The 27,344-nt window shown below is 45.3% G+C and overlaps 2 protein-coding genes across 2 annotated transcripts; one reads left to right on the top strand and one right to left on the bottom strand.

Moving 5' to 3' along the window:
• The first annotated feature begins 1,859 nt into the window (after nucleotides 1-1,859).
• On the top strand, nucleotides 1,860-7,127 carry Snu13 (small nuclear ribonucleoprotein 13). The gene is made up of 3 exons (XM_028789849.1): nucleotides 1,860-1,974; nucleotides 4,528-4,648; nucleotides 6,086-7,127. Exons 1-3 carry the CDS (start codon nucleotides 1,972-1,974, stop codon nucleotides 6,346-6,348), a joined length of 387 nt encoding a protein of 128 aa, XP_028645682.1. The 5' UTR covers nucleotides 1,860-1,971; the 3' UTR covers nucleotides 6,349-7,127.
• Nucleotides 7,128-8,529: 1,402 nt separating this feature from the next.
• On the bottom strand, nucleotides 8,530-27,199 carry Xrcc6 (X-ray repair cross complementing 6). Its single transcript, XM_028789848.1, has 14 exons — nucleotides 27,127-27,199; nucleotides 26,837-26,983; nucleotides 26,377-26,465; nucleotides 25,008-25,120; nucleotides 23,366-23,504; nucleotides 22,872-23,126; nucleotides 20,558-20,741; nucleotides 19,027-19,213; nucleotides 17,078-17,246; nucleotides 16,638-16,799; nucleotides 15,155-15,284; nucleotides 12,206-12,306; nucleotides 10,860-10,973; nucleotides 8,530-8,907 (listed from the first exon to the last, which is right to left on the bottom strand). Exons 3-14 carry the CDS (start codon nucleotides 26,450-26,452, stop codon nucleotides 8,714-8,716), a joined length of 1,824 nt encoding a protein of 607 aa, XP_028645681.1. The 5' UTR covers nucleotides 26,453-26,465; nucleotides 26,837-26,983; nucleotides 27,127-27,199; the 3' UTR covers nucleotides 8,530-8,713.
• Between the last annotated feature and the right edge of the window lie 145 nt (nucleotides 27,200-27,344).

Here is a 27,344-nt window from a genome sequence, read left to right as displayed (position 1 = left end):
CTGGTGCTAGACACAGGTCTTGTTGGGGAATCAAGTTCTCTAAGATGGAGTCTGAACCAAAAAACGTTTGGTCTCACACTCTCACCTATATAATAGACTGAACCTCTCAACCTGTAAACCAACTCCAATTAAATGTTGTCCTTTATGAGTTGTCTTAGTCATTGTGTCTATTCAGAGCAGTAAAACCCTAAGACAGGTACTAAACAGAAATTAGTTAAACAGAGTAAGTCACTTTGTATTATATTTCTATAATAAAAAAAAAAAACCCAGTCAGGCTTCTTTGGAAAAGAGTCTATTTTGGTTCATAGTGCTAGCCTTCTTGTTGGCAGAGTGTCAAGGTGGCACAGAGTACCATACAGCAAGAGACAGTGAAAGTACATTTGTACAAATGTCTTCTCATTTTATACACCACGAGAATGTGCCCATAGTGGTTTATGCTCATAATCCCAGCACTTGGTCGGCCAAGGAAAAATTACTGTAAATCTGAGGCCAGCCTGGGCTACATAGTGAGTTCTAGATCAGTATTTTCTAGACTGAGATCCTTTCTCAAAAACAGAAAACAAAACAAAACAAAACAAACCTAGGCTGTGGAGAGATGGCTCAGCATTTAAGAGTACTTGCTGCTCTTAACCAGAACCTGGGTTCAGTTCTGAGCACCACATGCCACCACACACCTTTAATCCTGGCACTCAGGAGGCAGAGGCAGGAGGATCTCTATGAGTTCAAGTCAGCCTGGTCTACGTAGGACTTCTAGGCATTTAGTGAGTTCCAAGCCAGCCAAGACTACATAGTGAGACTCTATCTCAAAAATGAACAGCAACAAAAGGACAAAAAGAATAAATTAAACCACCAGGATTCAATCATGATGTCTCTACTCTGATCCAATGGTTTGTCAGATTTTAATCACTTCCCAAAGACCCCACCTTTAAACCCTAAAATATCAGATGGTAACCTAACCTCTTAGTCATATTTTTTGTTTTTCTGAGGCAAGGTCTCCTTAGCCCAGGCTGGCCTTAAAGTCATTAGGTAATGATTACCTTGAACTTCGAACCTCCTGCTTCTACCTCCTGAGCTCTGGAATTACAGGTGTAACACGCTGGCTCCTCTTGATACTACCAACGTGACTTTACAAATCAAATTTCTGTATGAATTCAGGGATATAAGACATATTCAAACCATAGCATATTCCTAACAAGATAGTGATTGGCAGAGACGGTGAACAAGTTGGCACGTACTCAGTAAAGCAAAAGGAAGGAATAACTAGAACCTGAGACTGGGGGGCAGAATGCTGGTGGACGAGAAACCAGTAAGTCACGACAAGTATGTAGGATACATTTCTAAAATAAACTGGTTTCCAGAATGTGTCAGCAGGTTGGCCTCAGACTCACAGAGATCTGCCTGCCTCTGCTTCCCAAGTGCTGGGATTAAAGGCATGTGCCACCACCGCCTGCAGTTTGTCTTAACATCGTATCTTTGGGTGAGTTATTTCATTTTGTTTTCCTGAGGCAGAAGACAAAGTCCCATGTAACCCAAGGCTGGCCTCGAACTCGCTATGTCACTGAAGCTGACGATGAACTGACTCTCCTGCCTTCAAGTGCTGGGAAGACAGGCAGGCCTCAAGCCTGAGAGGATGGTTTTGAAAAGGGTACACGATGTGTTAAAAAAAAAGTCTGGTTATGCAATGGCGACCCTTATAACTCGTTGTACTAGTGTGCCACTTCCCGAGTGGATAATTCACAATTTTGCCCGGCGCTAATAAAACCAGTAACTCACATTTCCCTCACCCAAAGATGATTTCAGCACTTGCGCCCTCCGGGAAGGGGGCGGGGCGACGTCACTGCGCGCGCGACGTGACATCACTTCCGCTTCCTGCCGCTCCAGAAGTGATTTCCGCTCCTTTTTCTGCGCGGCGTTTTAGTCTGTTTGAGGTGGGCTGTTGTCGAGTCGCGGCGAGGCCGGCGCACCGCAGCCATGGTAAGTGAGCGCGTCGGGCCGCAAGTGCGGGGAGCGCGGACGCGGGCCCTGGTCGCTCCGTCTTGTGGGAGGCGTAGCGCGTGCGACATGTCGCCCGTCCCGTCATGGCCTACCTCTGGGCCCGGGGTTGGAACTCGGGCGGCCGCGGAATCGTTCCAGGGGCGGCGGAGTCCAGAACCCCCGCAGCCGAGGGCCCAGGTCGCTGCAGCCGCGTCGGCTTTGCAGCCGTGGGCGTGGCCTCAGGCCGGGGCGAGAGGAGAGGCATGGCGCAGCGTGGGAAAATGACCGCCCCACGTGGGATGGTGGAAGTGTTTGGAAAACCCATTCATTTTTCTTTTCTTTTTTTCTCATTACTTTTTAAACACTGATGAGGTGAAATCACGGGATGCGAGTCACTTACTACCCACCCCTTTCCCACTCCCGGGGTTGAGGATGAATGTCTCCGTTGGGTCTGTATCCAGTGTCTGTCGGGAACTCATAAGGCTTAGGGAATTCAGGAGCGTCTTTTGGGTTTGGTTTGGTTTGGTTTGGTTTGGTTTGGTTTGGTTTGGTTTGGTTTTAGGGGCTCATTATGTAGCCCTGGTTGGCCTGGAACTCTGTAGACCAAACTGGCCTTGAACTCGAAAAGTTCTATCTGCCTCTCGAGCGCTGGGATTAAAGGCGCGCACCACCACACCCTCGCGATTAGGGATTTTTTTTAAAAATCTCTTTAATTTCGGGGTCAAATGGAATGTGAACAGAGGTCAGGAAAGGCTCCCAACCTTGAGAACGACACGGAAATCGGAGGTCCTTGGTAGCACCACGTGGGATGATAACGCTTGAGCGTCACCACTTTGTAATCTTGTAGAGGGTTCCGGGTGGTGTTTCCTGTTGTAACTAGCTTGGCTGAGCCTTTTTAGGTCTGGTAAGATTTCATCCAGCACTTCGGTTGTCTGCTTTGGTTGTTTTTGTGCTCCCCTACCCCCGAGGTTTAGTAACTGGCAGGGTCTAGATTTTGAGAGAGTGTCGAAGCCAGTGTTGGACCGGTGAAAAGTTTTGAAGTCCCGTGCTCTTGGTGAACTCTGCAGCAGTTTGTAGGTTGGGAAATGGGGACGAGTTGCTTGTAGAGTACAGACATGCGTCCCTTAAGGACGGGCGTGTCCTGGCTTTGGACATGAGATCTCCCTCCAGAATGCTGGGCTTACAGGTGTGTGCCACTACACCAAGGCTGGTCAGCCATTCTTGTAGCCTCTTGATCAGACCAGGGGGCTGCTGCCATAGCAAATGTACTGTCTGCAGTAACGTTTCTCTAATACACAAAACTAGAAAGTGTAGTGTGATTAAAAAAAAAGAGAGAACAGTACATCAGTAAGTAGCAACTCTTCTGCAGAATTTCATGTATCACTGTACACAGTTGATGAGTTTACAACATTAATAAGGTATTTTGCTAGAACTTAAGGCTGCTAGCGTCACTGGCCTTTTTGAGCTCTGTTGGAATTTTATGTAGACATGCTCTTGTTGACAGTCATTTTTAAGTTATGTGTGGCTATATTTGCCAAATCAAACTCTTTTGTATTTCACTGTCAGGTAGACAAGGAGACCAAATTGATCAAGAGATTTAAGTTTGCTAGCCTGGGCTTTATAGGCAGCCTTGTCTCCAAAAGGTGTGGACTGAACATACAGGTCAGTGCTTGTCTAGCATGATCGAGGCCCAGAATTCAATTTCTAACATCAAAGGAAAGCAATTTACAAAATTGGGTAGTCTGTTGAATTGTTTTCTAACATTTGAGACGTTAGCAATAAAGCTAGGCATGCATTTGCAGTTTAGATTACTTGACAAATCATTTGATTGAGCACAGGAATTCGGAGCCAGTCTAGGCAACATACCAGATTTCTTTAGGGGAAAAAGAATAGAGAAGTAAATAAATTCAAACTAGTAGGTGGGAAAATAGTGAAAACCAGTAATAAGTCCAAAGAAAGGATATTTTAAATAGTCATTATAAGTGATTATGTATATTAATTCACAGAGATAAAATTAATTTTAATAACTTTTGAGTGTGATACTCTGAACTGGTACAGTGGTAAGGAATCTTGACTTGGGGAGTTTGGTGGTAGATGTGGTTGTGTCCATGAGCTTGTTGGTTACCAGTTTGTTAAAACTAGATGGTAGGAGCCTGTATGTGATTGCTTTTGCCTTTTAGAGAGCGTCCCATTTGTTAATACACACATATTCTGTCTGTATGTAGTTGGTTTCTTTGTTGCATTGCTAGGGTATGGTGATTTGGGTGTTTGCTTGCTTGACGAGGGGTTCTTTGGGTAATCTTGGCTGTCCTGGAATTCACTCTGTAGACCCCAGGCTGGCCTCAAACTCAACAGAGATCTGCTTTCCAAGTGCTGGGATTAAAGTTGTATGTTGCCACCACCTGTCTAGAGAGTGTTTTGAAATTTGGTCTATCCCTGACTGTAGCAGGGGTATGTGTATGACCAAACTTCATTGTCTCAGTTGATGATAAATATTTTGTAATTTATCTGAAACAGCTTCTGGTCTAGTTTGACTCTCGTGTTTCCCTATAGACGGAGGCTGATGTGAATCCGAAGGCCTATCCCCTCGCAGATGCCCACCTCACCAAGAAGCTGCTGGACCTCGTTCAGCAGTCCTGTAACTACAAGCAGCTTCGGAAAGGAGCCAATGAAGGTGAGACAACCACAGGGTGATGCTAGGGCCTGAGTGAGAGTTCCCGTTTTCAGCAGGTTTCATGAGTTTGGAAGAGGGGCTGGATTAGGGGATATTTTATTTATTCTCTTTCACTTTCTTCTGTTTTAGTTTGTGGAGACGGGTCTTACTGTATTCCCAGGGTAGTCTCAAACTCCCCAACCCAAGCAGTCCTCCTACCTCAACCTAAGTGGTTGGGTACTGTGCATCCCAGAACTTTTTTACTAACCAATGAAAGACTCATTTGGCTTTACATTGTACCGCTCTTCAGAACCATCAAAAAGAAAGGCATTTTAATGCTTTTCAGCCTCTGACATTTTCGGATTCATGAATTTCAGTGGTTCTCAGATATATCTCCCGTGTGTGTGTTTGCGTGTGTGCGTGGGTGGAGAGAGAGGATGAACTGAAGAGTGGGAACAGACTGAGGAGTTCTGTGTTATTAGTTTGTTTGTTTGCTTGCTTGTTTGGGAAAGCCTCATGAACCCAAGCTGGCCTCACAAATTTACTAGGTAGCCTGATCTTCTGTCTCTAAAGATCTGGCATTACAGATGTGTACTACCATGTTTGGCTATGGATTTGTTTGTTGAATGAACAGTTTTTTCAGTGAAGTAATTATATGTACTATGGTATTTCCACCCAGAGAAGATAAAGAAAAGCAAATAGTTTTCTGTAGAGGAGCTCTTTTGGTTTTGAAGATATTAATTGAAATATTGTTTACCATTTTTGAGATTTTAAAGGAACGATGAAAAATGAAAAATTTTATTTACCTTTGTCATTGCCAGAAGACAAAGCAAAGCACTTCCATGGCTCTGTTTTGTTGTGTTCTCCATTCTTGGAGTTGGTGTGGGTGTGTCTGGTAGTCAGGTGTGCTGTCAAGGAGAATAGAGGTGTTTGGGGACCTTTTTAGATGGAATCTTCTGAGGAAGTGACATGTGAGCAGAAAACTGGGGCCCTGGTGACAGGTTAAAGCTACAGAAGGATTGCCTTGTGCTGATATAGATCCTTAGGGAGAAACTGTTAAGAGCTGAGTGGGTGAGAGGTGGTAGGGATTTGGAGAAGTGTGGTATCAGGAAGAAGTGACCAGAATGGGGGGATTAAGGTTTGGGAAAGACATTGGGGGTTAAAGAATTGGTCAGTGTCTGGTGCCTTATTACATATCAGAGCTGCTCCAGGCAGAAAATTGCCGTTCTTAAGCTTTTTGTTTTTGAGACAGTCTCACTATGTGGCTTTGGCTGTCCTGGAACTCACTGTCTAGACCATGTTGTCCTCAAACTGCTAGGACTGAAGGCATGTCCCACCTCACCTGGCTTTTTCTAAGCACTTGCCATTTCAGTGCACCTGTTAACATTTTCCTTGCTTTGTTGTGACTGCTCTCGGCAAACCCATGTCATCTATTGCCTACATGTCCTATCTCCACAGCCACCAAAACCCTCAACAGAGGCATCTCTGAGTTCATTGTGATGGCAGCAGACGCCGAGCCCTTGGAGATCATCCTGCACCTCCCTCTGCTGTGTGAAGACAAGAATGTCCCCTACGTATTTGTGCGCTCCAAGCAGGCTTTAGGACGGGCCTGTGGAGTCTCCAGGCCAGTCATCGCCTGTTCTGTTACCATCAAAGAAGGCTCTCAACTAAAGCAGCAGATCCAGTCCATTCAGCAGTCTATTGAAAGGCTCTTGGTGTAGGCTATGGCCTCTGCCCTCTCCTGTCTTCTCCCACCCTGTTCGTGTATCATGTTGTCTGTTAGCGTGTACTATTTTCAGCCAGTTTCTATTATATTGTACTACATCTGATTTTTGTATCTTTATTTTTGTCTTATCAGGGTTGTCTTTCACCATCTTCTCATTCTTTTCTACCATTTTTTAGTCTTCCTTTAAAAAAAAAAATGAAATGAAATGATAGCCAAGACAGGTGAAAGGCAGAATGTCACCATTTAACAAAAGGAAGAACCAAGAGAAATTTAAGCCAGGAACAGTGTATACTTTCATCTGCAAACTTATTCCACTGGGTAGGGTAGGATGACAGTAACACTGGTCCCTTGTGCCTTTGATACAAGATCTCTATAAATGTTACTGTCACTGAGGAACTTTCTTTGGGTAGCAGTCCCTCCCACCCCTTATCATTTGAAGAAATTTGATGTTAGGCCTATGTCCAGGTGCCATTTATTAATGTCCTGTGTGGTTTTGAAGTATGTAACCTCATATTCTCCCGTCTGAGGCAGTAACAGCTCAAAGGGATTCTGTGGGAATGGTGGCTATTTGGCTGGAGCTTGCAGCTGAGACAGTGCTAGCAGGAAACATCCTTTTATATGGGGATTTCTCATGGAGCCGCTTGATGGCCGTGTTGGGAGCCCTCATCCTGTTCCTCCCACAGCGTGGGTCAGGTATATTCTCCCTCATGAAGAAAGTGAACGTTCACTATTGAGCACCCTAATAAATATGTTCATATTTCCTTTTAAATGAAATGTGGCGGCTGTGCCTGATTTTCAGTTTTACCAGCTAATATTTTAAATATTAGCATTTCTAGGTAACATGGGATAGGGGAAAATTGAGACATGTTCTGGGTTCATAAACCAGGTTGGCCTGAACTCTCAAGAAGTCCCCTGCCTCCCTCCAAGACTACAAACATTTTATTGTGTTTTGATGTGTTGATGTTGGGGGTCAAGCCCAGGACTCTAGAAGTGCGGCCCCCAGCCCAGCTATTTTTCACTTGGTGCCTCCTGTACACCCTAAGAAGCAAGCACATTCCTACCACTGAGCGCTCTCCCCAGCTTAGCCCTTCTCCCACTTAATTTAACTCTTCAGTACAAGTTTGTAAAGCTGTCACCTATAAGTGGCTTGGTAGTTTAAAATTCTCTTGTGCAGACTGTCATTGGAGTGTTAGCACTCTAGGATTTCCTAACACAACTGACAAGGTGGTTAATTCTACAGACCACCCTGTGTTAGTGTAAGGATAGTGTACTTGGTGACATCACTGGTCTCTGCACACTAGATGGCAGTAGCAGGCCACATCCACTCCCAACCAGAGATGATTCTACATTAACCAAACTTGCCCTGGGAACAAAATCACCCACGGTTGAAAACCACTGTTGGCAGTGAGGCACATGCAGAATTAATGTTTGCAACTAAATTAACTTCCACCTCCTGCCTCTTGTGCTTTACCTCTGCGTCACACAAGCTTTGGCTTGAGAAACCTTCCAGTGTTCAAATAACTACCATAGTAGTCACAGAACAAATTCTCACTTTTCTCATTAGGCCAGAGTTCCCACTCCAGCAGAAATTGTACTTGAAGATAAGGGCATCTGAGACCCATCTGTTCTGTTAAGAACCTGCTTACCTACTAGGCCAATCCTCCCAAAATGTTGGCTATTTGTGGGTGGTGGGGGTTCAGGTAGTTCTGTCTTTATAAGTTCTTTGGTTACTCGGAATCTAAAAGGAATTTGGTGGCTTTTAGTTTTATGTTTTGCCTGCTTACACCCTTAAGGGTATGTCCACCATGTGTATGCCCAGTGAGGTCAGAAGATACTGGATTCCCTATAAGTGGAGTTACAAGATGGTTGTGGACCACCATGTGGGTGCTGGGAAACAAACCTGGGTTCTCTGCAAGAGCAGTAAGTGCTCTTAATTGCTGAACCGCCATCTCTCCAGCCCTAGCATCATATATGAAAAGAAAACAGGTGGGTAAACATACAGAAATACAATCTTTTAAGGATTGTCATACTCCTTCTCTATCTCCACTGAGGTGTTTGTTTCCACTGTGATAGTCTGTATGTTGTATTTCCGTGAGGGAAAAAATTAAGCTGAGAGCCAGTTACTAGTAGCCTAGATTCAAGGCAGCTATTTACCCCATTCAATACTGAAGAGTTATAAAGTTAGAGCTCTTTCTTTATTCACAGAGTAAGGCACAGTGAGGTGAGAGGGCGGCAGTCTCCATGGTGAAGATCTTGCATTTTTTTTGTCAGGTAGCTCTTTGTGGCTACCACCCAACAGCTTGGTGAGAACACAAGCAGGTGGCCTGGCTGCACTGTAGAAAGTGGCTGGGCATGTGAGCTTAGTTCTTCAAGTGTCTGATGAGAGCATCTAGCAGTTCCTGCTTCTTTGGTCCACTCTTAAGCCCATAAGCCTTGCAGACATCCTTCAGTGTAGGCACAGTGAGCTTGCCCAGTGTGCCCTTTTCAAGATGGGCCTTCAGCTCTTCTTCTGATAACTCTACCTTGGGCTTTTTACTTGCAGAACCATCATCGTCTATAGAGAAAAGAGATAGGAAGGAATGACCTGGAAATGACACTGCTCTCCTATGATGTGTGCTGTAGGTATCCGTTTACCATCTGCATATCTAAAGCAGCTGCTCATTCTGTGTAAGCCTATCAATTATTTTTTCTTTGTCCCCCCAAAATGTACAGCATACTTAAGGTCTCGATTTAAATTCCAGCACATCCAAAGGGTAAGGGGAAAAAACATTTAGAAACACTGTAAATTCTGAGGCACCAGACAATACAAACAGGCAGGGCAAGTAACTAATGCATTGGTAAACCACAATAACAGGTCTGACAGCAACTTCCAGGACATGACAAAGTTGGTTCTGGTGCAAAATAAACAAGCAGGATGTTCCCCAGTCTGAGCTCTGCTTTCTTCGTGGGTTTACTAGGTAACATGGCTTAAATATGATTCTACTTAGCCAGAAGACTAAGAACCAATCCAGAACCATTCCAAAATGGTGACAGCATACCCAGTGCTTCTCTACAAGTGTGAGCCTCATAGTAAAGGAAGCTTGGGGTCTACCAGTAATAAGGGTGGCTGTCCTATGGCAAATGGTCAGTGCCAGGAACAGAGAACAGATGGGGAAAAGCCTGATGAAGCTCCACTCCCAACTAGAGAACTATACACATCACAGCGGGGTATATAACCCCTGTCATTTTCTTTGTAGAAATTTGGATAATTAGATAATGTGATACTTCACATGAGAGATGGCTCATGAAGAGCACTGGCTACTCTTCCAGAGGATTCAAGTGTGTATAGTATAGGCAGGTGCGTGTCTTTGTAGAAGCCGGGGAGGATGGTAAGAGTCCTCATCTATGGCTCTCCACCTTACTCCCTTGATGTAAGGTCTCTCATTGAACTTATCCCTATATGCTAACAAAGATGCTTGGATTTTTACACGGAGACTGCGGATCTGAACTCTGATCTTGCCCAGCAAGTACTCTGTCTGACCCAATGAGATATTGCCCTGAACCTCACAGATTTTTAATGTCGACCTCTTGACCCAGCAACTCCACTGCTAAGAATTGCCTTATTGACCATGCTCAAACAAGTCTATGTTCACTGTAAAATATCCCCTAAAAAGAGGCCTCATTAAATAAGCAGGGATACCTAGTCACTGACCTACTTTAAGTACTCTGCAACCTAACTTTAAAACATTTTATTGTGTATATGGGTGGACATAGAACAATTTTGTGGAATTAACTAGTTCTCCCATCTTTATTTCGGTTTGAGGGGGCAACTCCAGTTACTAGACTTGCTCAGGGCAAATGCCTTACCCATTGAACCATCTCAGCAGCCTAATTTCTAAAAAGGAGATAGAGACTGGAGAAGGCTTAAGGGTTAAGAACATTTTGTACTCTTGCTAAATGAGTTTGGTTCCCAGAGTTACATGGTAGCTCATGACCACCTATAACTCCAGTTCCAAGAGATCTGATACCCTCTTCTGACCTCTGCAGGCAAAACACCCATAAAGTAACAAGATAAATCTAAAAGTTTTTATAAGGTAGAGGGCTGGTGAATGGCTCATCAGATCCAAGTCTTTGTCATATAAACCACATAAAGGTGGAAGAAGAGAACTGACTCCACAGAGTTAGTTCAAGCTCCACACATGTGACCATACTCTGTCCCCTCCCTCCCCCAGGGAAACAATATAAGCACGCCATTTGTGCTGAGACACGCATATTTGTGTAGAAGTTTCTAGGCAAGTATTTTAACACTGGGCCACACAATGCTGTATATGCAAATTTCTGAGAAGACCTGTATGTAGCTCAGTGTTAACACTGCTTACTTGCATGTGTGAGATCCTAACTGATCCCCCACACACCCAACTATCACTCCCAAATAAAGAGAAAAAGGAAATAAACCACCATGTGGTAAGACTATAAAGACCATGCTTTAAAAGGAGCATCTGCATCTATATCCACACCAGCCCTTACCTGGTTTTCTCTTGGCAGCTTTTCCCTCAGGATTATAACCTGGGGGGTAGACAAGTTCTTTAAACTCATCTGCCAGGGAGCCCAGTCGTTTCTTAATGGCTTCAACCTTGGGCACTAGAAAACCAAAACAACACAGTAGTCAGGTGAGTTATATGCATCTGAGTGACCTGTACACTTCAGCTCAGTGGGGAACAAGAGAGCACTGAGTTGGGCTGGGGGAAGGGCTGGATACAAGGCGGCTGACTAGACCATTAAAACATGCTACAAAATCCTTCATGCTTGGCATCCTATGTGAGGGACCTCCATAAAATCCTGGCAAGTGCCAGTCCATTTAAATGATGCAGTACCTGCATATATCCCACACACATCCTCTTGTGTGTCAAGTAACCAAGGATATGGAGGAAGTCCTTCCTCACAGGCTGCTGAACCTAAGGATTCTCTTCTGCTAGACCCAACTAGACAGTTCCCACAATCATGCTTGCTTATAATAACAGCTATATTGTCTGGTATTAAGAGGCCATGGACAACTAGGAAGCTAAGCAGGTGAAACTAATTGTTCTGGTCCTTTTAACTGTACAAGGACCTTCATTAAGTCTAGTCTGTTTCCAGTGACTACTCATTTCCCAGTCACAGCCTGTGTCCTCATAAACATGCGAGAGCACCACCATCAAGATGGGGTCTAGTAAGAAGGCCAGGAGCCCAGGCCTGATAAGGAAACAGCAAGCACAATGGTTCAGGGCGCAGGCAGCACTTGGTGATATCTAAGTACCCAGAACTGAGTACACAGCACCTGAAACTTGGGGAAATCATTCCCTTTTCTTAAAAGTAAGGACAGCAGTAGCCCCTGCTTCAGAATTATGTCAGCTGAATCAGCACACAGGACAACAGTGCCTGCCACTGTCTGCCTTAGTAAATGTTATCAACATTCAGTTGCACCTACACGTGGACATGGGGTGGCCTAGTTAGTTCAGAGTCAAGTCTCAGGAGCCTGCCACTCTCCTCCTGTCACTGCAGAGCTAGCACAATCTGTTCCAGGCAGTCTAAGGTGACCTAGAAAACCTGTCAGGCAGAGATGGTCTGGACAAGGAGGTTTGGAGATGCTAGAAAAATGCATACAGATCACTGATCATAGAAACAAGCTGTCTTTTGTGGTTCCTCCAGTACACACACATAGCAGTACTTCTTGGAGTTGAGATAGGCCCAGGCCTCTGATTGAAATTTAAAGAGTTCTCAGCTAAGGATGTAGCTCACCGAAGAGGAAGAGCTCCTCCCGACATGGGTTCAATCCCTGGAACCAACACACAATAACACACAACACACTCCCTGGCTCAGTCCGTGTTTCTTACGTGTCAGATCTACCACTTGCTCCGACTCCATCATGTCCAAAGCTAGGGCCTCCAGGTTCCGGAAGTGCTGCTGCAGCACCGGGTTCTCAAAACTATCGCTCCTGTCAAAACAGCATCAAAATGTAAGAGCTTCCAGTAAGAAAACAAAACACCAGCTAGTGGCGGTCCAAGGGCAGTAGAGAAAAAGACCACAGGTAAACAGCAGAGACCTCCATGTCAACTGCTATCTCTCCAACTTTCAGTTTATCAGTACATGCTAGAACAGTAGCTGCAGAGCAAACCTGGCCTGTCACTAGAAGCTTAGGGCAGAGACAAGAAGAGAGGATACGGAATGACAAATGTGTTTTCTGTGCACAGAGCAGCATGGGAGTTAGGAGACTGAAGCCAGAGTCATGGGAGCTGAGGCCTGCTCTCTACTGCCTTCCTAGTTGGATGAGACTGAAAATGGAGCCTTGTGTCCTCTAAGCCTGTTTGATCTGTAAAATGGGCACAAAACTAACCTTTCAGGGCACTTTTACTTTTTTTTAAGGTGTGTCTGTGTGCACCATACCTGCAGAGGTCAGAGGTGTCCTGACATAGGTACCTGGAATCAAAGCTTAGTCCTCTGCAAGAGCAGTAGATGCTTGCAACTATTGGACCATCTTAGCCCCCTCTTCAGTTTCTTATGAAGATAAAAGGACAGGGTTGAAGTATTGGCTATGTGTAGAGGACTTGCCTAGCATGCAGGGGACTCCTGACTCAATCTAGCGCCAAAAATTAACAGAAATAATTGATATAATGTTGGTATTGCATATGGAACAGTGTCTAGCACACAGAACGTTTTTGTTGGTGGTGTGTATGTTTGTGTGTGTGAGGCATGCACCTGAGATCAAACCCAGAGCTTGTACATGCTAGGAAGGTGCACCCCTGGCCTACATGGTAGATTCTGAGTGCTCATACTTTCAAGGAAAGGATAATAGCAGGAAGTTAGAGCTGAAGGGGAAAGGCATTTGGTTGGTTGGTTGGTTGGTTGGTTGGTTGGTTTGTTTTTGAGACAGGGTTTCATATATTCAAGTTGGCTTCAAACTTATTATGTAGCCACGGATGACCTTGACTTCCTGGTCCTCCTGCCTCCACTTCTCCAAGCTCTGGGACTACAGGTGTGTGTCACACCCAATGAAAAGTACCATCTACAAGCTGCTAATCCCAGCACCAAGTACCCTTGTTATCTGGGATGGATAGCAAGCCAGTGTCTCAGAAACTTAACAAAACAAAAACCAAAACACCACAATCTCAATAAGCCATGTGTCTTAAGATATACAAATGGCCAATACATAAGAGATGTTCAACTGTTTAGTTATCATTCAGAAAATTAAATGAAACCACAATGAGATATCACCTCACATCTCTTAAAAAATAGACAGCAGCCCAGAGAGTGACTAGCAGCCACAAAGCCCTGGATTCAATTCCTAACACTAAATAAACCCAGCATGGTGGCACTTGCTTGGAATCCCGGTCCTGGAGAAGTGAAGGCAACATCAGTAGTCAGATTCATCCTAGACTGCACAGCAAGTTCCAGGCCAGCATTCAGGAGACAGTCAGTAGTCAGTGGACCAGTGTGAGGATAAGCCAGGACTACATACTGAGTCAGTGTCTGTCCTTCCTCCCTCCGTTCCTCCTTCCCTCTGTCCTCCCACCGTGAAGCTTGCATCACCACACTTGAGTTGTAGTCTGTTTTAAAGTCAGTTTATAAATAAAGTCAGTTTTTAAAAGTCAGTTGTTTTCTTTATTTTCTCATCAAGTGAGAGACCTTTTCACACTCCATCTTTGATATCTGTTACTTCTAGTTCTGGGCAAATGATACTTTTCACTGGGTGTGACACACACGTGTAATCCCACCATGAATTTTCATGACATACATGAGAAGATTGTCATGTATTCCAAACCAAGCCCTGAACTCACTGTAATCAAGGATGACCTCCAACTCCTAATGCTCCTGCCTCCACCTTCAGAGTGCTGGGAACTATGGCCATGGACCACCACAGTAAGTAATTAAATACTGTCTTTACAAAATAAAAACAAGGCCGGGCGGTGGTGGCGCACGCCTTTAATCCCAGCACTTGGGAGGCAGAGGCAGGCAGATTTCTGAGTTCAAGACCAGCCTGGTCTACAGAGTGAGTTCCAGGACAGCCAGGGCTACACAAAGAAACCCTGTCTCGAAAGAAAAAAAAAAGTGATTTGAAGGCTGGAGAGACAGTGATGATCAAGGGCACTTTCTACCCTTGTAGAGGACCTGGCTTCGGTTCCCCAGCAGCTATGTGGCAGTTCAAGCCAGCTTTAACTCCAGTCCTAGAGGATGTAATTCCTTGAGCACTAGTCATGGACATGGTGCACATATACACATGCATGCTAACCCCTGCACACACACGCACAAAATAAAAATAACTAAGTCTTACAAAGGTAGGGGGCATAGTGCCACAAACCTGTAATCCCAGCATTCAGAACACTGAAGCAGATCTAGTACTACAAATCTGAGTCTAGCCTATGCTATATACAGAGAGTTCTAGGCTAGCCCGAGTTACAGAGGAAGATCCCATCTAAAACAAACAAGAAACTGAGTAAGGACGCACCACTCTTTTTGAACTTTTTTAACAACTAGCCTTTCTTTTCTGAAGAAAGCCCAGGCTGGCCTTAAATGTGCAATCCTCAGTATCAATTTGAAAAGGCTAGGGTGACAGGTACATACCAGCACACGGGACTTCTACCAGCACAGGCCAAGACTTCAAGATAAGCAGCACTTTCACGCTTACGTACTTTTTAAAGTTCTTGGTGTAAAGGAATGATTTCTTGTTTTTGTCTAACTGAACAGAAGAGAATATGCCCTCTTAGTCTATGTCGAACTTGAATTTCTGATAGGGCCCAACTCTGGAGACAGCTCCAGAAGAACACTCGAGGTGACCCAGCGCCTACCTGTATGTGAAGCGGAGCTTATGAACGATGGCCTTCATCTTGTCTATCTGCTCGGGGTTGGCCATCACCTTCTCGGTAAAGGGCACCTTCCGCTTGTCGTCGGCATAAGGGAGGAAGACAAGCTGGAAGCCTGAAGTGGGGAGACAGGTCTTCTGAGATTCGACTTATGATGCAGCTGTCTCACCTCTCTGTATCCTGTGGTGCTGGGGCTGAAGGTTACAAATCCAATCTCTCCTTTACCAGGGGCCAAGTGTGAAAGTCCGTCTAACAGACTCTCCAGGGATACATGGGGAACTGACAGAGGAGGAGTGCCTCAACAAGGAGCCATGACCAGGCAACAGCAGTTGGTCCCAGCCTCTGTTTATCATCCTCCTTCTCCTCCTCATTTTGGATAGTCCAGAGCCATCTGGACAGCACCGCCTTTGGGGACTAAGTTCCAGCTTCGTGGGGCTCTCCTCTGAGCTCCAGCGTTTTTCCATTTCCATCCAAGCTTCTAGCATACACTAAAGAGGAAGGAGTTATGTGGATTCTAATCCAGTTCCTTGAGGGGGCTAGAAGGAAAAATCCAGGCATGTAACCAATGCTGCTGCCAGGTGAGGGGCCCTTGATGACAGCACTGAAGGTGGTGAGCAAACAAGGGCCAGCAGTCGGGCCAGCTTCTCCCTCTGCTCCCTAGCCTCCCCCTTGTGTCTGCTATTGACAAGGACTTTGAGTGGGCCGCTGGGTTTAGGCAGTTAGCCTGGACAGTACACAGCATGAAACAGTGAACTGCAGCTGAGAAGCTAAGCGCTTAATAATAAGCAAGCATTGCGATGAGAGGACTGCAGTTGGCAGGACTGGAGGATTCGTATCAGGGACAGGCATGAACACTCATTATCTCAAATATACAACAGCTTTCCAGAGAGAATGGAAGTTTAACTTGTGTGGCCGAGTTGGCTGGCTAACAAGGGGCGGAGATGGGTCCAAAACAAAAGAGAGGGAGCTCCTGGGTATACAGCTCGGGACAGTCAGCTGGGTGTGTCAGTGCACACGGGTAATCACAGCACTCAGGAGACTTGAGCAGGAGAAACACAAGCCCAGCCTGACCTACATAGTCAGACTGTGTATGGAGGGGCTAAGAAGAGATAAAAGCAAGTCTGACTTCAAATATCTAGGCAGCTTACACTACACCACATAGCCTTGTCCACTACAGGACAAAAACCAAGCATGAAGGTTGACTAGACATTTTCAGTAGAGAAAGTATCAGCAGAGAAGCTCTGCCACTTGCAGCAGCAATGTGCAGGTAGTCAGGAAGGAGGCCATCCTGAAGCCTGACTATGTTCTCTCTCCACCTGACCATCCTGATGGTCTTGCCCAGCAGGGCAACATGTCCACGTACAAAACTTTCAAAACACACATTTCCCAGGCCTAATTGATGCTGGGGGATCGGGGGCTCAAGTTCTTCAGGGCCCCTAGCAGACGCCTGGATCTCTCTGCCACATACCTGCTGGAGTCACCTGAATATTCTGATCATCTAGCTCCTCTTCCTGTGGCACCAAAGCCACAAAATAAGGGGAGACGTTCTTTCGGGCTGTGTATCTACACACTGCTATGACCTCCTTTTCCACACACTTGGTGAGCAGAGCGCTGAACAAGGTTGAGCTCCCTAAAAAACAAATGCCACAGCGGTCTGCGCATCTCCTTCTCTCCCCACCCACCCCGCATAATCTTAAAGGTTTTCCTTTCTTCTTTTTAACTCCTTTGCATCTCTTGTAGGTATCTAAGCAGCATTCATTTAGGAAACATAGCCCAAAAAACCCAGTGACAGGCGTTGGTTCTCCCTTGGTCTATGAACGTACCACTTACCAGGGACTCTCCCAAATTTAAAAATAAGTTGTCTATACATTCACCATTCACTAGAGACTCCTCCGCCTATGCACTCACCGTTGACCAGGGACTCCTCTGGGTACACGAACAGAGAGGGCCTCAGGTAGTGGTGCTTCTTCAGCATCACCATGGGCTTAAAGCCCATGAGAATCAAACCTGGCTCATCAAACCGCTTCAGTTCCTCTGTCTCTTCTTTCTCCAGCACAATCTGACGAGTCCCATAAGTCTAAAGGAGAAACGGTCGGAATAGTGGGGGCCAGAAAAGGGCTGTGTGGAGATGCATCTGCAGCTACCAAACATCAGGAACTTAGAATCAGCTCTGGGAGAAGGGAGAGCGAATGGGAAGACCGCTTGCTATACAACTCTGAGGATGTGTTTAGATCCCTGGCATCCATGTGACACCAGATGTACCCACAACTCCAGTGCTGGCTTGGGGGGGAAGACAGAAGGATCTCGGGGCTTGCTGGCCAGCCAATCTGGCTATGAACATGATAAGCTTTGGTTCAGTGAGAGGTCCTGTTTCAAGGAAATGAGGAGGAGGGACAGAGCAGAGTACCCAATGTCCTCCTCTGGCCTCTACGTGTAAGTGGGTAGTGTGCATGGTGGCAGCGTCAGATTTCAGTTTACAACCAAAAAAAAAAAAAAAAAAAAAAAAAAAGAGGCTCTTCAGATTTATTCAGGCAACTGGATCAATAAAGAAACTCAGTGGTCAGAGGGTAGCTACCTAATAATCCCACATGACAATCTAGTCGCTTACAAATAGAAAAAAAATGTTGCATAAAGAAACCATCTGGTATAAAATTTATACTCAAACAAAAACAAAAAAACCCTCATGGACTGAATAAAAATAATTTTAGTCAGTTGGGACGTGAACTTATACAAAAATCTGATCCTCTCCCACATTTTACATAATTAAAAAGGATGTGTTCAGCCAGCCATGCTGGAGCATGCCTTTAATCCCAGCAGTAGGGAGTCAGACAAGGCCAATCTGTTGTATAGAGAGAACCCATCTCAAAATAACAAAAGGTCATGCTTGTTTTTCTTTCTTTCTTTCTTTCTTCTTTTTTTTTTTTTTTTTTTTTCTTTTTTGGTTTTTCGAGGCAGGGTTTCTCTGTGTAGCCCTGACTGTCCTGGAACTCACTCTGTAGACCAGGCTGGCCTCAAACTCAGAAATCCGCCTGCCTCTGCCTCCCAAGTGCTGGGATTAAAGGCATGCGCCACCACCGCCTGGCCATGCTTGTTTTTCAATATCACAGCCTTCTAAAGAATATACAGCAGAGAAAGGACAAGAGAGAATGTACTGTACTTGGTCTTTCATACTCAGAAAAACATGTGGTCATTTCAAAGAAAGGAAAAAAATCTGACTAGTTCAGTAAGGAGAAATTGTCACAGACGAACAGTCCACCGCACGTGTAAACCCTAACTCTTCTCCACCTGGGGTAACCACAAAGCTCTTGCTGTCGCTGTACTTAACGGTTACAGCAGTGTGTGCTAAGCAATCAAGGCCAAAGTTTCCACCCACACCTGGCCTGTTCAGCTTTCTGCCCCTCGACAATCCATATGCCACAGCTGCAAGGTCAGCTGCTTCCTGTCCTAACTGCTTAACCAGAACGACACAGTTCAACAGTGACTTTGCTGGCTAGCTTGCTTAATGTGTCCGTCTGGTTTTTTCTTCCCCCAGAAACGGTCTCTACATAGTCCTCTCTAACCCAGGCTGTCCCCAGAGATCTGCCTGCTTTTGCCTCCTGAGTTCTAGGATTAAAGTCATGTGCCATCTATGCCCAACTCCTGCTATTTAAAGATTTATTTACCTGCATTTATGTATGTGCACTGAGTGCTGCCTTGTGCATGCCTCATGCATACAGAAGTCAGAGGGGTCTAATCTCCTGGAACCTGGGGACTATGCAAGAACAGCATGTATTCTCTTAACTACTGAGCCACCTCTACAGCCCCCACCTCCCTGTCCATTCTTAAACAAGATTCAGTAGGAAGGGTAAGCCACCTACCAGAGACCGCTTGGTATCACTAGGCAGGAGCAGACTGCCTGTGTTCACGTTAAAAGTCCTTGTCTTGGTTTTCACTGGTTCATTTGTTTCCCGATAGAGCCTCACAGGAAAAGGCTTGTTAGCTTTCTGGACCAAGTTATAAATGCCCACCATGAGGACTACATCTTTACCGAGCTTAAACTTTAACCTAAGGGAGGAGAAAGGGAAAGAGAAAAAAAGCAAGTGTGAGTGGGCAGACTGTACTTTCCTATGTGAGAGGTTTTCACAGCATCCAAGTTCCAATCTGTGTTACTCATTCCAATAACCTTAGTTCAAACACAAACAGTGAGTGGGCTGCAAACAGAGTTCAACACTGGGTATGGGGGCACACAGCCAATCCCAGCAGGTGAGGGACTAAGACAGTAAGACTGCCCTGAATTCAAGGCCTGCATGGGGAACATTACCAAGTACCGGGTAGGCAGGTCTACATACAAGACTCTGTCCAAAACAGTAATAAGAACAAACAAATGGAGAGGTGGAGAAAAAGCAAAATGCAGCCAAGCATGGTAGTAGACACCTGAAACCCAAGCTTAGAATACACAGCAAGACCCTGTCTTTAGAAGAAAAAAAAAAATCTAACAATCTGGTTACTATTCACCTCATGCTATTTAATAAAAAATAAATAAATAAATAAATAAATCAAATAAAGCTAGGCATGGTAGTCCACACCTTTAATCCCAGGACTTGGGAGGAGGCAGAGGCAGGTGGATCTGAATTCAGGGCCAGCCTGTTCTACAGAGCAAGTTCCAGGACAGCCAGAGCTACACAGAGAAACCCTGTCTGGAAAAACAAAAACACTTATTTATTTGGGGGAAAGGTGCACATGCCACAACACGAGTGAGGAGGGCAGAGGACAACTTGTGGAGTTGGTTCTTTCCTTCCACTACAGGAGTCCCAGGAGAAGAGCTCAGGTCATCAGTCTTGGCAGTGTGCACCCTTGCCTAGTGAGCTACATCATTAGCTTAACAATAATATAATTTTAACAAAGATAACTAACATCTGGGGGCTGGAGAGATGGCTCAATGGTTAAGAGCACTCGCTACTCTTCCAGAGGACCCGAGTTCAATTCCTGCCATCCACATGGTGGCTCCCAACCATCAGGTGGCTCACAACTCTAGCTCCAAGGGATCCAATGCCCGTTCCATACGTGTATATATATAGCTTATAAGTAAATAGCATCTGCTAAGCGTCTTTTGTGTTTTAGATGTCTCTGATTCACTCCTTGCAATAAATAACCTAATGATGAAGATGTTACTACCATCTGCCATGGAAACAGAGCAGAGAAGGTACCAAGGAATGCTCAGCGTACTTAGAGCTCTAGGAGACAGAAAGCTGCTGCGTTACCGTGGAGACACCTGCTGGGGAAGAGAACTGACAGCTCATGCTATCCTGAAGAAGCCAGTGGGAGAACAGTGAGGGGATGTCAAATCTATGCATTGCCTGTGATTTGTTAAGGCAGGTATGAGCAGGCTAGCCCAGGCTGGGTGCCCACCTGGACAACACCCGCTTTTTGGTCTCCTTGGCTCGAACCTTCCTTAGCAGGTCTTCCAGCTTGCTTGATTCCTCAAAGTGAACCCCGAGGTCCTCATCCTCAGCGGTGCTGATGATGTCTCTGTAGAACAAGGATACATTGAAGCCCTCTCGCTTCTTCAGGTGCATCAAGTCAAGGAAGATCCCTGATGTGAAGACAGATTAAAACCAGGGATAGCAAAGTACAGAAAATGAGAATTATTGTTTCTTCTTTTGAGAGAGAACTCATTATGTAGACCAGGCTGGCCTGGAATTCAGAGATATATCTGCCTCTGATCAAATGAGTATGCTACCATACCAGGCTAAGTTTGTTTATTCTTATGGGGGGGAGAGGATGGTGTCAGGCCAGATGTGGTGATGTATATTATATTGATAATACTAATTCTTGGGAGGAAGAGGCAGGAGGAATGTAACAAGTCAATAGGTTTACATGGCAAGTTTTGGGCCAGCCAGAGATACGAGGTGAGACTCTATTTCCGTAAAGACAAAAATTAAACAATCATATCTACACCAGACAACTGAGTAACCCCAGCATTTGAGAGGCTGAGGCTGGAGGACGGCTGTGAGTTTGAGACTACGTTGGGCCACATTTGAGTTTTGAGCCATCATGAGTTATAGTGTGGCCTATTTATTTGTTGTTTATTTATTTTTAGTCTCAAAAATAAGAAAAGGGCCATCGTAAGTTATAATGTATCCTATCTATTGACTGTGGTCTCTAAGATGGAGAAAGCAGCCACTTGAGATGGTGCAACATGCCTATAATCCCAACACTCAGGAGACAGGTCAGGGGTAGGACCTGCACAGAAACCTCCACAGCAGCTTGAGTGACAAGAGAATCTGCGTGTATCAAACCAACAGGCAGTTGGTCTTGCTATGCGACCTAGTCTGAAAGTCCTAAATTAAGCAATTCTCCTGCCTCAGTCTCCCACATATCTGAAGCAGTGGGACACGACACTGTTCCCAACTCCAGCATTTGCTTTCAGTTAAATTCAAATGGATCTCATTTGCTGGTAGCCCAGGCAAATACTCCTCTTGCCTCAATCTCCAAAGTGCTGTGATTTGAGGTATGTATCACCAGGTGCAGCCAAACGTCCTTTATTCTTTTTTTTAAAGATGTATTTGCCTGTTATCACTGTTTTGTTTGCATGTATATCTCTGTACTTCATGAATGCAGTGCACATAAGACCAGAAGAGAGGGATGAATCCACTTCAAATGCCTCCCTCCCTAGGCTAGGCATGACAGTGCACAGCATTAACCCTCCCAATCACTTGGGAGGCTAAGGCGGAAGACTGCCTGGCTACAAAGCAAGTTCCAGAACAGCATGGCTTATATAACATAGCCACCTCAAAAAACAAACAAACAAAAAGACCCAAAACAAACAAAAAAAGCCCCCTCCCCCCCCAGAACCTAGGTTGACTATTAACATTTTCAGGACCTACAGAAAGTGGCTACACCAATCAGGTGTTACTACTACTTCCAACAACTTTCAAACAGCCACCATCCATTGCATGACTGAGATCAGGACAGGTACGCTCTGGTGGAGACAGCTGGAAGGCAACAGGCCACACTAGTGTCGCCCTTGGTTCCACTTTACTCTTTCATTTGTCTCTTGATGGCAAAAGGAATGCCTGACATCAGTTATAAAGAAAATGAGTTAGGAGCCATTTAAAAGAATAAGAAGGGCTGTGCCATGGTGGCCACACCATCAGTCCCAGCATCTCTGTGCATTTAAGGCCAGCCAGGCCTACAGATCAAATTCCAGGACAGTGAAGACTACACAAAGAAACCCTGTCTTGAAAGCAAACGCAAGGGCTGGAGAGATGGCTCAGCAATTAAGAGCACTTTCTGCTCTTCCAGAGGTCCTGAGTTCAATTCCCAGCAACCAGGTTCACAACCATCTACAGATGAGATCTGATACCCTCTTCTGGTGTGTCTGAAGACAGTAACAGTGTACTCATAGACATAAAATAAATAAATCTTTCTTTAAAAGAAAAAAAAAGCAAAACAAAACAAAAAAAAATAATAAGGGCTGGGCTGAATAGTTAAGAGCACTAACTACTCTTCCAGAAGACCTGAATTTGATTCCCAGCACCCACATGGTCACTCACAACCATCTGCAACTCCAGCACTAGAGCAGACAGGTGATGCCTCTTCTGACTCCACAGGCTCCTGGATGCACATGATGACGTAAATACATACAGGTACACACATACATATAAAGTAAAATGAATAAAATCTTTTTAAAGTAATGATAGGAGAATAAGGAAAATCCTACCAGTGTCACGGAGATCGCTGGCTTTGGTCCTGGCACGGCTGGCTTTGGCACTGTCATTGCCATGGGGGTCATCTTCATTGGTGAACAGCATGATCCTCTTATGACTCATCTTGAACTGGACGTCGCTGAAGAGGTTGGCACAGACCCAGAGCACTTCACTCAGAGAGTAGTCAGAGCCGTGGCCGATCGTGTCTCGGAAATGCTTTTCCCCCTGTTGTCCCTTAAACTGGTCAAGCTCCAGCACTCGTCTAGCACCTGGTGACAGGCGGGGTCAGAAGGGACAGAGAAACAGAGTCAGCACCAGCTTCGCCTCAGGCTACCCCAGGCCAGGGGCCCTGCTCGCTCAGCCCTGGATAACTAGAGTGGAGGGACCTTCTGTGCAGGAAATCAAATCCCTAGCCAAGATCAAAGCTGCTTCCTCCTCAGGGTCCTCTTTTGTTCATCTTGGTGATATTCTCACATAAAGGAAACCATGTTCTTTGAATAGTACCAACCTGGGTTATCCAAATCTTGTAAGACATAAATATTTTTGAAATTCACTGAATTTTTGTCTTTCTCGGTACCATAGAACACCACTGCCAAAAGATCCCGATCACTGCTGATGATCTTACTGGTGTACACACTCTGGACACACTGAAACAAAAAATAGCCCATGAGTGCTAGCCTGACGCTAAGCTTCTGTAAGTGTGTGGCACAGAGCCCTGTCCGGTCTTGATGCTGCCTAAGACTGGCATGGCGGCACATGACCGTAGTCCCAGCACGTGGCAGGTGGAGGCAGGAGGCTATAAGCCTGTTACCATCATGGTGGGTTTATGCAGTGCTGGAGAATGAACTCATGACTTTACACATGGTAGGCACGACCTCTAATAACTGAGCTGCATTCCCAGGCCTGGGTATCTGTTTTTCATTTTACATGACACATACATACATTAAGTGTAGACTTACCGGGCCATGTGGCAATCTTTTTTTTTTTTTTTTTTTTTTTTTGGTTTTTCGAGACAGGGTTTCTCTGTGTAGCCCTGGCTGTCCTGGAACTCATGCTGTAGACCAGGCTAGCCTCAAACTCTCGAACTCAGAAATCTGCCTGCCTCTGCCTCCCAAGTGCTGGGATTAAAGGCGTGCGCCACCACCGCCCGGCCCATGTGGCAATCTTAACTCTACTAACTTTGAGGAATTGCTAAGACACTTGCCATACTAGCTGCACCCCTTCATACTGGCTTTGGTTTGTTTGGGTTTTTTAAAGATTTTATTTTATTTTATTTTATTTTATTTGTTTTGTTTTGTTTTGTTTTGTTGTTTTGTTTTTGAGACAGGGTCTCTCTACATAGCCCTTGCTGTCCTGGAACTCACTCTGTAGACCAAGCTGACCTTGAACTCACAGAGATTTGCCTGCCTCTGCCTCCCCAGCACTGGGATTAAAGGTATGCATCACCACCACCAGTTTCAACATTAGCAGCAGTTTCTGTTTGTTATCTTTAAAGAAATGGCTACTCAAATCCTTTGTCCCCCATCCCCCTTTTGAGACAGGGTCTCATGAAGCCCAGGCTGGCCTCCAACTTGAATATGTAGCCAAGGATGACCTTGAACTTCTGATCCTCCTGTTTCCACCTCTCCAGTACTGGAAATACTATTGTATGTCACCAACCCAGGGTCTTGCACACGCGAGGCAAGCACTCTACCAACTGATCTAAATCCCTAGTCCTCTTTTGACCATTTTAAAACTTTGTTGTAATTGTTTATTAATAGTAATAAAGACTTGTGTATTTGTACTTGTGTGTGTAGGTAGGTGTGGGGTACTGGTGGTGGTACTGGGGACTCACTTTTGGTCTCAACCATTAAGCCAGCCTCAAAAGGACCTTATCCACACGAGAACAGCAGCCCTTGACTTTTATAATCCAACCCTGATGAGAACCCACTTCTATTTGCCAAAGCTAACACAGAGTATGGGAGCAATGTCTTTCAAAAGTACCCAGAATAAAATGGAGGCACTACGTAGCCTTGGCTCTCCTGGAACTCACTCCGTAGACCAGGCTGGCCTCGACTCAGAGATCTCTCTGCCTCCTGAGTGCTGGGCTAAGAGACATGAGCCACCACACCCATTCAATTTTTTTGAGTTGAATAATGAAGCAGTCTTACCTGGATACTCATATCAAAAGGTGTGAGTTCATCTTCACCCTGAGATTCGAACATAGCCCTGGAGGCATCAACCAGAAAAATCAAACTGTCTCTTCCTGAATATTTATATTCTCCTATGGAAAAATAAATGGAAGAAAATGTTTGTCTTTTGCATTATTATCAATCACACAAAACAGACACGAACCCATAGAGCATAAGTAGAACCTAACAAATTATGCTACGATGAACCCACTTAAAGCCACCACTCCTGTCAGGACCCCGAGTGCCATGTATATCTCTCAAATCATTAGTCTGACTTATTTTTAATTCTTTAAAAAAAAAAATTTTAGCCAGGTATGGTGGTGAATGTCTTTAATCCTAGCTCTCAGGAAGCAGAGGCAGGTAGGTCTCTTTACTTCAAGGCCAGCCTAGTCTACAGAATGAGTTCCAGGACAGCCAGGGCTACAAAGAGCTACCCTGTCTTCAAAAGAAAAAAAAAAAAATTAGATGTATTCATTTTATGTGTGAAAGTTTTGCTTGCATATACGTATGTAACCATGTATACGCTTGGTACTCTCAGAGCTCAGAAGAGGGCATTAGGTCCCTTGGAAATGGAGCTATGGGTGGTTGTGAACCCCCGTAGGGATGCTGGGAATAGAACCCAGGTCCTCTGGAAGAGCAACCAGTGCTCTCAACCCCTGAGCCTTCTCTCTAGCCCCTGGGAGTCTCTTACACCATGAGGAGGTTTCCTAGTGCAAGCCTGGAGCTGGGCTGATTCCAGGCAAGAGGCAGAAGAAAAGGTAGAGACTAGGGTGTAGCCACCAACATACCCGCTTTTACGTTAACTCGGTTCCCAGGAATCATTAGGAATTCAAAGTCAACATCAGTTACAAAGTGAGTCTGAAGTCAGCCTGGTCTACATGAGACCTTGCCTCAAGATCAAACAAACAGGAGCTGGAGAGGATGCCCAGTGGTTACAGTTGTTAAGAACACTTGCTGAACATGACCCAGCTTCACTTCACAAAACCCACATGGAGGCTCACGGCCACCTATAACTTTAGCACTAGGAGATCCAACTCCCTCTTCTGGCTTCCTTTTGCACCAGACATGCACAGAGTATACATGCATACATAAAATAAAAATAAGTGGATTTTTTTAAACAACCACAAATATGTAAATAAAGTGATAACTTAATAGTTATCACTTGGACAGAGTCATTTATTGAAGATGAGTAATCTGTGACTAGTGAAAAAAAAATTAGGGTTAGGAATGTTCATAGACTAAAACAGGACCTGAATAATAACTCTGTAAAACTCAAAGGAAGAAAAAATATTTTCAATTAACTGACAGTAAAGTACTCCCCGCAAAAAAAATGGACAGAGCCACTTACCACCTGTGTCGGGGCTCTGCTCCTCCTCTTCCTCTTCCTCGCCCTCAGTTTTGTAGTAGGATTCCCACTCTGACATATTGGTTTGCTCACTAGGTGAGAGAAGTTATGAACAAACAAATTGAAACAGAAAAAAAAAATACCGAGGAAGGTAGCTGTGTGGTAAAGCACTTGCCTACAATGTGCCAGGACCTATGCCACACACACCAAAAGAAAAAAAAAAGAGGAAAAACAGAAAATACACTTCTGGGTTCTCTTTAGATCAGTTCTAAATGCTCGCGTCACTAAAAGAATGTGAATGATGGCTCCTGCTTCCTCAAAAGCTCTTGATCGTTGGAGGGGCAGGAGAAATGAAATGAGCATGGGAATGATTGCTCCAACAACCTCCCCTTGGCTATTCCTTAAGGATGCTGCAGGACCAAAATGGTTGGGAGTGAGGGAGGGATATAACGTAGTGGCTCACCACTGAAGGTCCTATCTCCAGCTCCAACCGGTCTGGGAGGAAAGGTACTTGGTGCTCTGGCTGAAACTTTCGTCTTCACCTCTCCCCCCTTGTCTCCCCGCAACCTTCAGCTAGAGACTGGCTCAACCACCTGTCCTGTTCCGCCTCCTGGGGAGAAAGGAGCAGGATCCAGAGTGTGTCTCTGTCGACCGCGCTGCTCCGCGGCGAGGAATAGGACCGCGCGACACTGAGCGTGCAGGTAAGGCCACCAAGGCAGGCCGCACGCAACACGTACAGTGTAGCGGACCTACCTTAGCCGCAGGTGAGCGAACCACCGGGACAGAAGAATGAGGGCACCACGTCCACGCGGGCTCCAGGTCTCTCGCCCAATCAGAGACGTCTACATCATCACGCACAACACGCCCTTCGACCCGTCAAACGGGCACGCCCACTCGCATCCCTGGCTTCCACTCCTGTTCCCTAAACTGGAACGCAGGGGGCCAGAGAAAGCCCCGCCCCTTTAAGCTCC

Source organism: Grammomys surdaster, unplaced genomic scaffold (assembly GCF_004785775.1).
Source record: "Grammomys surdaster isolate TR1022 unplaced genomic scaffold, NIH_TR_1.0 125852, whole genome shotgun sequence".
Taxonomy (NCBI): domain Eukaryota; kingdom Metazoa; phylum Chordata; class Mammalia; order Rodentia; family Muridae; genus Grammomys; species Grammomys surdaster.
The sequence above is the reverse complement of the archived record's forward strand: the minus strand, read 5'-3'. Positions and strand labels throughout refer to the sequence as shown.